Genomic DNA, 15123 nt, shown 5'->3' with positions numbered 1-15123 from the left:
TAAGATTGCCTTCATCGAGTATTTATACGCATCACGCTACTAAACATGGCGTAACGGCAACGGAGCGCCCGTCTGCGGCGACGTCTCTGGCATTGGCCGGGCGTGATGAGAATCAAATATTCTCTATCACATCTGGACAACTACTAATCTAAACCATTACGATTGAACGAAATACTTTTACTATCAGTGAGATACGCCGTTCTATATATGTTGTATCGTTATACTTTCCTAAAATAGCTTACACGAAGCGCCAGGTAGATACAACGATTCTGAAATATGTCGTAAAATATGATAACTTTTCCCTGAAATTCAACCATGTGTGATTGTCGCCATGGCATTCTGTCTCCAATTAGAAAGAAGGTAACATTGAATTTCCACGCCGTTTAATTATTAGAAATTTATTCGTACCAAATGCATTATACTTCTAGACAATGTCGGGGCTATTTTAATAACAAAAGCCGGCGGGGTTATGTAATTTATGTAGAATTACGCGAAACCATTATATTTTGTCAGCTGTTCCGAAGTAGGCAAATAATGAGATGTATAGCCAGCGTGGACAAAGGGTTTGCTAAGCGATTACATGTTCGTGCGTTTGAAAGGGCGCCGCCGGGCGGCCAATAATACCTGTCTACATGGTGTAATTACGTAGTGTTGCATATGAGCGGTGATGAGGAGTGCAGGTAAAGCTGCTGGATAAACCAAACTTTCAAAGTATGGACAATATTTTTATAGACAAAATAATGAAGGCGAAATTAAAAATGTATATTATTTAAAATCTGCTATGAAATAATCAGTAACTTTGTTATAACAAGAGACCATACAAACAAATTATGTTTGAAGCCTATTCTGAAACAAGATTCTAAATATATGAAAATAAAATGTTTAATTCGCTCAAGGAACTCAGTAACAACTAACAAGTAAAGAAACCTTAACCTAACATTAAGTATGTATTAATTAAAACTTTCCTAATCCTGTGCATTTTTACAGATATATCATGATTAATTCACGTCACAATTTTTGTTAAAATATGTACTTAATCCAAAAGAAATATGTTATTTTTATTTTTGTTATTGTTCCGTACACACGAATTCAATAAGGAAACACATTATTTCATCCAGGTTCGTAGTACGCAGTCACTCCTTTGGGAACCGACAGGTATTACGCAATGCCCGGGGAAGACAGTCCTCAGATAACATTGCTGCAGCGGACACTTCTCATTATCGAGTATATGTGTTATATATTTACTGGGCCTTTATTCCACATGCTTCAACTAAATGTTTTCTAATGAGAGTTTTGAATGATTCACGGAGTTTTCATTAGACTTATATTGACCGGGATATAGACCGTAATTACCTTTTTCTACTTGTCGACTGTAATCTGTCAATTAGGACACCACAGACTAAACTATAAGTGCTAACTTTTCAGTGTTGGATACTCTATGGCAGTTCCGACTCAATTATAATAAGCTCATTATAGTTGACTTTAGTTAACTGTAATAATTTCAAAAATAGAACTTCATACTAATTTGCGATACCTGGCAAATTTTCCTGCATCTGAAACACATTTTTTTTTATCTGTCGCGTTATCGGCCAATCAGATACGGTCAAAATCAAATCAAAATCAAAATAATTTATTCAGCAAATAGGCCACAGGGGCACTTTTACACGTCACATGTACATATTTAGAAAATATCTAAAATTGAGTTGAAATTACAATTGATACTATTATATACTAATTCTAAGTTCTAACTAAAGTTAACTCTATACAACTAATTAGAGATGTAGAAGGTCTCTAAATGTCGAATTACAACCAAGAACTACACTAAATATAAAAAGTACAAATACAAAAAAAGAAAAAGTCTAAAATTACTTTAGAGGTGTAAATGACTCTAAATGTCACAACTAAAGATAAAATGTATATCTACTTAATCTAATTCTCCTTAGAGATGTATAATTATGGTCTCCATGAGTCAAAATCATATATTTAAAATATTCACTAAAAGAACGGAAACAAACGACAACCGAACAAAGTGTCCTAATTTAATAAAAATTTGAATTAAAGTTACTAAGTTATAACAGCCCCAGTAAGCTTAAACAGACCGGTCTTCACAGACGGCACCCGTTCACAAGTATGACGCGTATCTCAGCCATCGCCTCCCTAAACCTTTATTCGGGAAGGTGGCGTGGCGACCCGATCAACGACGCCGCCGCAGCAAAGACTTTTAAGTGTGCATGACATGTTCAAGCTGCCAGGCTAAATTAAATTAAATTATTACAAACAATTGGTTGCTAGGTAATTCGATGTTGATACAACGGTGAACGACTCTATTAACATTAATTTTAACTTGCATGAATGATGATATTTCCGTCCATTGATGATGAAGATGATGACTCGTAGAAAAAGTATTGTATACAATAGTGATATAATTAAGCTTTTCACTCTCGTACCGTACTATTAGGCCACTCAGCAAGCTTCGTGGCCTAAACATGGTACTCGACTGAAAAGCTTTGTATTATATCACGATTGCATAAAATACTATTTTGATTTTTCTCGAGCTCCTTATATTTCGATGCAGTTGCATGCATCATGATCACGGAAAACAACGAGGATTTCTCTCTGAAAAACTACATTTTAACGTGTTGTTAAGATGACCCGTGTGGTGACGGGTTAAGAATTTCGTCACCCCCTTTCCTCCCATGGGTGTTGTAGAGGTGAAGTGTGGGACATGGGTTTAATTGTATTGTTGACGAGGGGCTACCAACTCACGGCAATATTATAATTTCGTTTACTTACTTTTTGTTGCGACGCGCACAGTGTTAAATAAACTATTGTAAAAAATCTGTGCAATTTCCTGCTTTCCAATTTGCTTATTATTTATTTAATTATTTTTGTAACTTATTTATTTTGTGTATTCTGTATGTCTTGTGACAAGCAAATAAACGGATATTTATCTACCTATCTACTTTCATCCCCTAAAAGTGACATCAGAACTTGAGCAGTTTCATGTGCTCTGTCTAGTCCTTTTAGGAAAACAGGCGTTAATTTACGTATTTATGTGTGTATGTATGTTTAATTGACGATTCCCCGTTGATTTTGGAATTATCTCAACTTGTCGAATACTTAGGCTGAATAAACCAGTCAAAATTAGACACCTGCAATCCTATGTGACAAGTATAAAAACCAAACTATTGTAAATCATACAATGTAAGAAAAAACATTGAATTTAATACATGTTTTTTTTCTATTGTATGTGATTGGCTACATCGAATCAAGACTTGGTAGAATCAACGTGGGATGTTACCTACTTCTACTGTTGATTTTAGAATTATGTGAAAATTGACAGATAAGCTTGTCGAATAAGGCCCATGTCTATGATAACCATTTGCAGCTCACGTCAATTTAATGTGAAGTAGGGTCGAATCAACAAAACTATCGGAAGTTTTGTTGTGGAGACATGTTTAGTAAGAATTTTATAAGATTTTTAAAATGTTTTTCTAATTCATTCAATATGTTTTTATATAAAAAAATATTTGGTTTATTTGCAAGCCTTTGATCTGATTTGATAATGTTAACTACGATGGTTAGACGTGTTGAAATAATGCATAGATTTTTCATTTTAATTTTTATTAAATTTTTGGTTTGAAAACCCACTCAAAATTTTATTGCATCTGCAGCTGTAATTTTTAGATATACAATCATTTTTATCTTGAACACTAAACATAATTTGCAGTGTACATATTTTACATAGATACAATATCTATTCATTGGCGCATAGGCGTAGCCTAATATTAACAAGCCGAAACAAACTGACCAACACAAAGTTTATAAATACAATCACGTAAGTGATCAGCTGGTCACCTGCATTCGAATAGTTTGCGAGCTAAATTTAAACCAGTTCATTGTTAAATTTTACTTTACAACAGGCCTATTATAATTTTAATAAACATCGAATTTACGATATCGATATAAGTAGTATGGATCGAATCTATTACTTTCGTTTGAAAAGTGATGTTTTTTTAACCAATTTGTGTTTGTTGTCCTCGTGTTCGCCTCGGACATCAATTACATTTGATCTGAGGTATTTCTTATTTTACTGCCGTAAGTGTGTCAATATTTTGATATGGAGATGGTGTATTATGTAATAGAGAGCTTTTCAATACTTAGTAAAAAGTAGTTGAGTGTGTTCTGCAAGCTTCGAGCCCTTAAGGTTCGCTACATCGACACCTTGTAGGTATTTATTCCTTCTACTATACAACCTAAAGAACTATTTAATCGAATATTCGCTTCAACTTGGAAGAATGTACAGTTCCAAATCTTAAAACAAATGTACCTAATGTGATCTTTATGCCCGAAAACGATAACCTAACCACAAAATTAAAATTTTGAAAAAACCCCCGACTGCGACATAGTGGACCGATTTTCATGAAACATGGCTAAGAACACTCCCGACTAACTCAGCTTTCAGACAAAAAAAAAAACGAAATTTAAATCGTTTCATCCGTTCGGGAGCTACGATGCCACAGACAGACACACACAGAGACAAACAAACAGACAGACAGACAGACAGACAGACAGACAGACAAACAGACACGTCAAACTTATAACACCCCGTCGTTTTTGCGTCGGGGGTTAAAAAGCACCTATACGCTAGCTTGCCTAAGCCTTCAAATCACCCGTATTTAGCGATACCCTCGAGGAAAAGTGTTTAGTTTTCCGGCACGCGCCCGCGCATGCCTGTATAAAAGAGCGCATCAACGGTCGTTCATCATTGTGATTTAGATCCTGTACTTCATCAGTTCACTTGCAAGCCTCCTGTCAACCACCAACATGTTCAAATACGTAAGTTTTTTATTATTTTGTCGCAAAAGGGATTAAATACTCTATAAATATTTATAAATTGTGATTAAAACTTAAAACCGTCTCAAAAATCATTTACATTTCTATACTTATATCTAGTAAATAAACTTGCGATTAGTTGTCAAAGCGGACCCCAAGTTCCCATGAGCTGTGGCAAATGCCGGGATAACGCAAAGAGGATGATGATGATCTAGTAAATAAACTCATACTTTTAATTGTCCTACTTTATTAGAAAAGTATTTCCAGTAATTTCTGAATGTTTAATATAAGTTAAAACCTCTATCAGATAACTAAATTTAATCAAAATTAAAAAATAAATCATATATGCATATAAAAACATGCCTACAACACTGACACACATTCATTTGAAATTAAAATTTATGTAATATTTTTTTTTCGTTTTTAGGTCTTTTTCGCCGCTTTCCTGGCTCTCGGCGCAGCTAAGCCCCTGGTGTACGAGTACCCAGTAGCGGCAGCGTACACTGCCCCCGTGGCCGCTTACACCGCTCCCGTCTACTCGGCCTACAGCAGCGCGTACACTGCTCCCTACTACTCTGCCTACACTTACGCTTCTCCTTATTCTGCTTACTACTTCCGTTGATGTGAAGTGAAAATACGGCTATGTGTCCCTGAAATCAATGTTTGATACTTGTAAGAGTAATTTTAAATGGAATATTTATTTAATCATTATCAAAGAATAAACTTTTTGAAAGCATTAAGTTATTTGATAATAGTAACCTTCAGACCTTGTTCGATGTTATTTATTGACCTGCACATCACTATAATAAGCAAATAGTATTTTATACAATCGTGATATAATACAAAGCTTTTCAGTCGAGTACCATGTTTAGGCCTAATAGTACGGCACGAGAGTGAAAATCTTAATTATATCACTATTGTATACAATACTTTTTCTACGAGTCATCATCTTCATCATCAATGGACGGAAATATCATCATTCAAGTTAAAATTAATGTTAATAGAGTCGTTCACCGTTGTATCAACATCGAATTACCTAGCAACCAATTGTTTGTAACAACCGTCTCTGATTGGCCGATAACGCGACAGATAAAAGAAAATGTGTTTCAGATGCAGAAAAATTTGCCAGGTATTGCAAATTAGTATAGAAATTGTATGAAGTTCTATTTTTGAAATTATTACAGTTAACTATAATGAAGTAAAGTCAACTATAATGAGATATTATAGTTGAGTCGGAACTGCCATAGAGTATCCAACACTGAAAAGTTAGCACTTATAGTTTAGTCTGTGGTGTCCTAATTGACAGATTACAGTCGACTAGTAGAAAAAAAAGTTTTTTTGCTAAAGTTGTGTGTATTTAATTGACACTTGCTTGCAATGAACTTTGTAAAACTCGTGACCTTTGAACCATTATAAGAAATAATATCAAGAACACGTCATCACACACAGCAAAATTCTTAATAATAGAATAAGTATTTTTTCTTTCTTCCAGACCCTAATAATTACAATGTGCGTCGCTTGTTTCGCCTACACATGACATTTAATGTTCAACACATTTTATCTTGGCAGAACGATTGCCCAAACTATTGCTGACCTGGCGATAGGTATTTTGTGCGAAACCCGGAAGTTACAGTTACACTGGCCATAGTGAAGGAAAAAAAAAGGCGACTGACATTGCGAATAACAAACAAGACATAACAGGATACAAGTTCATAATGACCAGAAAGAAAGTGCGTTAATTAGACCAAAATTACACGTTTAGGTACCTACCAGTGGTGAGTAAACCCTTTTCAATGTATATGGTACTAGCTTTTGCCCGCGGCTTCGCTCGCGTTAAAAAGAGACAAAAAGTAGCCTATGTCACTCTCCATCCCTTCAACTATCTCCACTTAAAAAATCATAATTTTTCGCTCCGTTTTGCCGTGAAGGACGGACAAACAAACAGACACAATCACTTTCCCATTTATAATATTAGTATATGGATATGGATACACCATAAATGCATGTTTCTACAATACTAAAGGATGCTAAAGCTAAAAAAATCCGGATATGGCCTGCGGGCCGGACTTTGGCCACCACGACTATACGAGTAGACAATAGCCTTTTTCAACAACAAAGTTATGTGTACTTAGCTCAAAACAATGTTTCAACTATATGTTAGTATTTAAAAAAGGAAATTAATAACAATAATACGATATAAAATCGATTGTAAATATTTATACATACTGGTACTTTATTCTTAATAAGTGTCAATTATCACGAGTACCATATCACGACAATGTTACATTGAGATCCGTGCGCAATCTTGACATCTAGTGTATTATTATAAATAAATTTCCATTTCTGGATCATACAAATGTATGCATTAATGCAAACGTGGATACAACACACTTACTTAATGCCTGGGAACGGATGTGTTTGTAATTAAATCAGATACATAACAGGTACATAATCCTACATATACATAATCAGGACATCATCAGCTCCTAACGTAGGTAACAAGTATACATTCAGTTTGTTAGATCAAACTAACATAGATACTGTTCAAGTTTTAACTTCAGCGTAGGTACATGGTAATTTTAATAAACGTTAATATTTTGTTTTGGATATGGTATGGTGCGGACCCCTCAGTGTCAAAATGTTATGTTTCAGTTGGTTTCAGGGACGTTTCTTCAGTCAAATATGTCACTTTGATATGACACTGACTCGTCCAGTCCATATCATATGCAGTCCAATTACTAACGTTACTAGACGGACTAATAATTAGATCTCGCCTGATAATTGAATAGGTAATTTATTACCCCCTTATTCATAAACGTACTCTAAAGTTATCAAGCCGATAAAGTTCGTTTGTCCCTTTCCGGCGTATCAGTATTTTTACATTTATGAGTGAAATCAGGGGCGGCTCACTCCGCGATTCCATCGCCGCGCTATAAGTACATGCGGGCGGCCGCGAGTTCGCGGCCTAATCAGGGGTGGCTCGCATTTACTCACGTTACTATACGTCGCGAGTTTTTTTAAAGGTTATGCGATATCCGCGTGTGGAATGGCTAATAAACGCGGAATGGCTTAGTGAAACAAACATTATGAATAAAATAGGACAATCTTACATAGATCTACTATTGATTATGTAATTTATGGCCCACGGAAACGTTCAATCAGGCTTGTGACCTTGGGATTTAAACAAAAATATATAAATACTGTACATACCTAGAAAGTACCCAAGACTTGAATATAATAGCATAACATTTTATCTGAGTATTAATTTTTTTTATACATAGGCAACCCTAGCGTCCGACGCTGCGCACGTGCGGCTCGTTTCTTTGTAATCATTTTGTAGGTATTTAAAAAGGCGGCATTTCGTGAACTTCAAAGCAGTGGGCCTTCTGTACTTGTACTATTATATATTCTGTGGTGAAATATCAAAAACAGGCGAACATTTTTCTTAAACTGTCCATGATTGGGTCCGCTACCTTATATTTTATTAAATCAATATTGAATTTTAACAGTAAATAGCTACTTCCGATTTACTGCACAAAAGGGGAATTTAATGCCACAAGGCACCATATTGTAATTGTAAATGGGCATAATATACTATATACTGAGTAGTTTAAATAAATATCAAATACAAGTAAAATCTATTAGGTAATTCGACAGTGTTAACATGAAACCTGTGAGTGACGGCTCACTAATGAGTGGATTCTGCGTAGACCAAAAATAAACTCATTGTTATGATAACTAGGGAACAAATCAAATTATTTTATTGAATATTTTTTGATTTGTTCTTTTTTCAAGTAGTCACACTACTATATATAAATTATAAATTTAAATAGATATCATACACGAAAGAAAAGGCCACCAGTGGGCCTTGTCGTTTTTTCTTTCTTGTATGATATCTATTTCAATTTATCATTGTTATTAAATTATTTCGTCTGATTTTAGACATTTTCCTACTATAGACTTTCCTCTTATGAAAGTCGACGTATTTGGATAGTGAAAAAGCGTTTCTTACTTTACCTATAGCATATTATATATTCTTTTCACATTATGTTTGTAAAAATACCTCAAAAAAATTACCTATTTACTATCGGATATGTGCCAGGTAACAAGACCAATACATTCCTCTCCTCCACCTTAAGGTTAGCTGGAAGAAATCAGTTATAGTGACGTCTCTGTACCTCTGACCTCTGTTCAATTCAATTCAAAACCTTTAATGTCATAAACAACACATGTCAAAAATACAAAAAAAAGAACAAAAGTTGTATAAGTATAGGTAAATATAATGTACCTACCTATACAAATTACTATTACTACATTCAAATGTAGGCTTTACTCCTCAAATAGATCTACATAGTGATCAGTGGCTTTTAAAATTGACTTTGGAAACGGAAGTGCCTTACTCGCTTCATCAATCTAACTATACATACCTCTACATACATATATCTAATGTAACGCATTCTTCCTCTTTTTGAATAGTACACGAATTCAAAAGCTGTTGCTCTTTTGACTTAAGTAGTTAAAAACGTATATCGATTAATTATAGTAAATGTAGGATTTCCCTTTGAACGAGGTTCGAATGGCGGCGATTTCCGTCGCAGCGAAGCGCATTCACGTGCCTAGAGCCGACTAGCCGGCCAATTCAAATACACACCGACATCAGAACGATATCTGAAAAATGTCAAGTTAGTCATCGTTCGTCTCTCCTGCGCCAATACTGGCTACAGGCAGCCACTAATGAAGCGATATCCGAATGGCATTCTTAAGGTGCCTTAAACATATCCGTGTAAGTTAGAATTGGCTAGTCAGGCGTCACGTGCGAAGACTCTTGCTCCCATTTGTAAAGGGTCTCACCACATTTACCGACACGGCACCAACTGGAGTCGATCACGTTGTAGCGCAGGCAATTAGAGAGGTTCAGATATCGTTCAGTTCGTAGGTGTCCTAATGATGCCCTTGGAAAATCGACAGAGTTAGACCAAGTTAAGCTGTCAAGGTTTTGATAACACAGACATGGGTTCTTTTAAACGTCAAAATTCTCACGCTAAGTACCTACAACGTTCGCCTAATCGAAAATCGTCATAACTTCGTTTCGTCTGACTGTAACATGGACGCAGAGACTTTAAATGCCTTATTTTATAAATTCCGACTACACTGCACATACCTACATACTTACTCGATTCGTCATTCGTCACAGACAAGATGGTTTTGTCTGACGTGTCTAACGCGCGACGAAGCGAATGTCAACCTCATTGCTAATGTTACCTGATAATACTATGTATGCACTTTTTGGCTCAGTTACTAATTAAGCATTATCTAGACACAGAAGTTATTTCATGTACGCGCTACTTCTTTCATGAAAAAAAGTTAACTCGAATTTTTTCTTTCAGGTATTTAAAGTGGGTAGGGCTTGAGTTGACAATATGTATTGTGAATAATTGTTACTATACACATGTATTGTACCTATATTTAATTGTTATCAATACATGTATATTGTATTATATAGGTGTAATAGGTAAATTGGAAAGGACATTGTGCTACCTAGGAGTTCATTTCCAATTGCGTATATTGTGACGTGAGTTACCTATTTTATAACAATTACAGCCAGAGTTTATTGACACGCGGGCTTCTACGAGACCGCCATTTATTTCATAATGGCATAATACTTCATTTTAAACAGACGTCTTACAAGTATCGGTCATTCACTGAAAGTAATATGACCCGCTAAAGGATTAATAATTAAGGATTAACGTCGGGTTAAATATAAAACGTAAGTTTTACGCGATTAAGTCCCGTTTTAATTTAATAATATGAGTGAAGATCGTGTTAGTTTAAATCAATATAGGATTAATAATGTACCACAATTGAGAGTTTTATGACTTATAATAGGTAAAGGTTCACAATAAGTTCATTTAAGTTCATTATAGCAGCATAATATACGCGTTTGACTTTATTGTTTAATTTAAAATAATTAATACATAAAGTTAAATATTAAATCACATAGCCGAGCAGTCGAGTAGATTCACTATTTTTTGGTGATCAACGGTAGTAGTAGGCAGAGTAAGGAGCAGCGTAGGCGTAAGGCGAGTAGTAGGGCGCGGTGTATGCGCTGCTGTAGGCCGAGTAGACAGGGGCGGTGTACGCGGCCGCCACGGCGGGGGCAGTGTAGGCTATCGGGTACTCGTAGACCAGGGGCTTGGCGGAGGCGAAAGCCAGGAGAGCAGCGAATAGCACCTGAAAAAAAAGAGTTAAAATTATATCTCTCTTATCTGCATGTTGCTCAAAGAGCTATGGAGCGGTCAATGCTTGGAATCACGCTCATGCACCAAAAAAGGAACGAGTGCATCAGGCAGGTCATAAAACTTAAAGACGTGGTGGAGGAAATTGGACACAGAAACTGGAAATGGGCTGGTCACATTGCCAGGATGGACCATAGTCGCTGGGCAAGACGAACTATGGTATGGAAGCCCGCTAACACCTGCGGTCGTGGTAAGCCGCCCCTTAGATGGAGAGATGACATCGGCCAACTAGCTGGCGAGAACTGGATGCGAATAGCAATGGACCGACAGGCATGGGTAATGATGTGCAAGTTGCGGAAACTTTCCAAAAAAATCTTAAATTTCTTGAAAATTTCACGAAACTTTCACGAAAAATAAAGGGAATTTAAATTTATGAAATGGAAAGTTTCCATCCATACAATTGTCCATACAAAGTGTAGAAAGTTTCCGAAGTTTTCCTATGTGAAAATTTCAGAATTTTGGAAACTTTCCGTCGGCACATCAGTAGGCATGGGGGAATAAAGAGGAGGCTTATGTCCGAAGACGGGCGCTTTAAAGTACCACTAGAAAGCTAAAATTTGGTACCAATATGTATCTCAATCACGCCAACAAAGTGCAAAAATAAAAAATGGAAAAAAATGTTTTATTAGGGTACCCCTCCTACACGTAAAGTGGAGGCTGATATTTTTTTTCATTCTAACCCCAACGTGTGATATATTGTTGGATAGGTATTTAAAAATAAATAAGGGTTTACTGAGATCGTTTTTTGATAATATTAATATTTTCGGAAATAATCGCTCCTAAAGGAAAAAAAGTGCGTCCCCCCTCTAACTTTTGAACCATATGCTTAAAAAATATGAAAAAAATCACAACAGTAGAACATTATAAAGACTTTCTAGGAAAATTGTTTTGAACTTGATAGGTTAAGTAGTTTTTGAGAAAAATACGGAAGACTACGGAACCCTACACTGAGCGTGGCCCGACACGCTCTTGGCCGGTTTTTTTATTTGGCACTGTGCACTTGTTCTGATTACATCAATTGCCAATTGATTTGATAACATGGGAAATAATATGCTATTTAAGTATCTATCTAGATTGTATAACTATCTACTTATAAAATTCTAATCTTTATTTTCATAAATGAACTGAATATCAATGGACACGAGTCCGAATACAACTTGCCAGGTACAAAAATATTATATAATTCTTTATCTTAAGTAGACTGAATACTGTTGATTAACAGGGCAAATAACCTACATAAAATAAAAACAAACAATTTGACTTACGTATTTGAACATGGTGTTGGCGGTTTTGGTTGTCGGGAGTGTTGCAAGTGAACTGATAAAGCACAGGAGCTAATTCACAATGATGACCGACCGCTGATGCGGTCTTTTATACAGGCTGATGCGCGCCTAGTACCGGATAACTAGACAAATATCCTCTTCGCCTCATTACGTATGGCGAGCATGCACGGCCTTGAAGGATGACCGCTACAAAAATTTATAAGAGCAAGGACTAACCGAGTAAATTTTCAAGAACTAGTTCTATGACATCCGCAATAAAAAATAAATTGTTCTAGAAAGTCTGGACCAAATAGTTTTCGAAATCCGGGTTCCTCATCAAGATGTACATGCTTGCACGTGCCTGTACAATGGAACACCCGTCACTTAAGCGAAGATGGATAAGTGTAAACACATTTATGTACACGAGAACGCACTCCTTGTAAATACAATATAATAGAGTCAGCATCCACCTGTTTTCATAGAATCTTATTTTCTTACAATGAGGAGGCGGAGTGACATTTTATCACGCCAGATGACGTGTGTAACTGCCGAAAAATGTGCGAATACTTACTGCAGCACGTGTGTACTACGTAACCTTCAATGTGGCCACTGAGTTTGTGTATTAGGTCTTTTCGTATTAAATATGAAATTTCAAAAAACATATAAACCAGCTTTATGTTACTTTTCAGTACAACATATTATTATGCTATTTTATCGTACTAGTGCGAATAGTGGTACTTTATGTACCCAATTGCCTATGTATGTAGAAACTTCGAAGAGTCACTCCGAAAGACGTCGTACAATTCACATGTATCAGAGGAAATTCGTAACTGGTCGATTTACAACACTCCCTTCGGTCTACTATTTTTTCCTAAATTGATTCATAAATATCACAGATTTTTTCGGATTTTTAGGCTTTTTGTACCAAAATTTCAATATGTAAGTGATAAAGTCTTTATTTACATGAACAGTCTTTAGTCTTTATTTCTCTTTATACCTACTGAAACTTTTCCCATAATTATGTACCTACATCTATATTTATATGTATACAATAAAGTCAACTCCTTCTAGCACGTCTACCTCAACCCAAGACTTGAATATAATAGTATAACATTATTTACATGAATATATAAAATTTACATAATTATATAAGAAACTAAGACTAAACTTAAAAGCTAGCTGTTGTGCTAAATAGGCCCTTGCGGCATTGTAGCAAGGATACTGGCAACATTTTCTCGCTGTATCGCAATGCTGATACGTTGTGCGAGGAAGTCGCCAGCTCTTCGGTCACCAGTTACCTCTACCAGACGCTTCGCGATTTCTGTGAACAACTTGTTCGCGCTGGGACCCCATGGACCTAGGGTTCCTACGCCAAAAGGTACAAAAAGGTATTTTTTGCCATAATTATATGTAAGTAGTTTAATTTATTCATCAGATTTATTGGACGTTGTGGCCAGAAAACAAAGATTAATGGCGAGAAACAATTTTTTATTACATTTTGAGTGGTCATTTTCTGGTTTTTCATATCATCATCATCCCTAGCATATCGAGAAAATCCTATGAAAAACGCTTAAATACTGATTCAAACTTTCACGATTTTTACACATATTTAAAATTGCAAACGGGACTTAATCGCGTATTTACTATGTTTTAAACACTATGTTTTAAACACTAACCTCCGACGTTTCAAGGACGGCATTGTCCCCGTGGTCTCGGAGCAGACTGGCTTCTCTCTACAGATCGTGGGTATTATAGTAGAAAAATACGTGAAGCCATTGAAATTAAGAAGTATAAAAATTTCAATCGAGACGAAGGTTTTAATATCTCATCCACATGGAACCCGGTCATTAGTAAATGCAAGAAGAAACAAATATCGCGGGTTGAAAATCCGAATATCGTGAGTGTTGTGTGTCGACAAGGTGACATCCCTAGTGCACAAACTGTTCAAGTGGGTAGTCAGGACCAGGTGCGGGTAGTTCGAAAAACTCGTACAGCTAGAAGATGTTGATGTCAACTTCAGCCAGTCTGCTCCGAGACCACGGGGACAATGCCGTCCTTGAAACGTCGGAGGTTAGTGTTTAAAACATAGTGTTTAAAACATAGTAAATACGCGATTAAGTCCCGTTTGCAATTTTTAAATAACGCTTAAATAATTATTAATGTCATTACTGTCAAACTTTTCACAAGAACTTTTCAATCTGCCATATTTTACGATCGACCGCCTCGATACGTACCTATAGAGAAACTCATATAATGTATACCAACATTACCAATACATGAAATTGGAACACGATAAATTTCTTAGATAATGATATAACGTGCCCTTTTCACGCCTTCACGCGACGCGGGAGACCAACTCACGTTTACGCTCAAGCACGTGTCAACAGAAAACCAATCGTCAACATCGGAAAATAGAAAATCATTACTTGGCTATTCACTCTTACAAATTCAGACGATAGAGAGCCATGTAGCAATTTTACATTTGTATAATATACAAATATCATATTATGACAGACGTGGGCCTCCCAGATCCTTTTAAATGTAAGATGTTAGTAAGAGTATTGAACACGTTTACGGCTACATCATTTCAAAAGTCTTATAAAATAGCTTAGGTACGCAAATTAGAGGATGTTTCAAATTGCATAATTATTAACGACAGAAAAAGCGACCCTGGCTTGAGGCTGGAATGGAACTAGCGTACTTTGCAATCTCTGCTGGTGCCTGTAAAC

At 36.0% G+C, this 15123-nt stretch overlaps 2 protein-coding genes across 2 annotated transcripts; one reads left to right on the top strand and one right to left on the bottom strand.

Annotated features, from left to right (window-relative positions):
- The first annotated feature begins 4752 nt into the window (after positions 1-4752).
- LOC125232187 lies at positions 4753-5572 on the top strand. Its single transcript, XM_048137821.1, has 2 exons — positions 4753-4839; positions 5264-5572. The coding sequence occupies exons 1-2, from the start codon at positions 4828-4830 to the stop codon at positions 5456-5458; spliced, it is 207 nt and encodes a 68-aa protein (XP_047993778.1). The 5' UTR covers positions 4753-4827; the 3' UTR covers positions 5459-5572.
- Positions 5573-10750: 5178 nt separating this feature from the next.
- Positions 10751-12520, bottom strand: LOC125231891 (cuticle protein 12.5-like). Its single transcript, XM_048137483.1, has 2 exons — positions 12398-12520; positions 10751-11067 (listed from the first exon to the last, which is right to left on the bottom strand). The coding sequence occupies exons 1-2, from the start codon at positions 12407-12409 to the stop codon at positions 10873-10875; spliced, it is 207 nt and encodes a 68-aa protein (XP_047993440.1). The 5' UTR covers positions 12410-12520; the 3' UTR covers positions 10751-10872.
- Between the last annotated feature and the right edge of the window lie 2603 nt (positions 12521-15123).

The sequence above is a fragment of the Leguminivora glycinivorella genome, chromosome 12, assembly GCF_023078275.1.
Source record: "Leguminivora glycinivorella isolate SPB_JAAS2020 chromosome 12, LegGlyc_1.1, whole genome shotgun sequence".
In the NCBI taxonomy this organism is placed as follows: Eukaryota; Metazoa; Arthropoda; class Insecta; order Lepidoptera; family Tortricidae; genus Leguminivora; species Leguminivora glycinivorella.
The sequence above is the reverse complement of the archived record's forward strand: the minus strand, read 5'-3'. Positions and strand labels throughout refer to the sequence as shown.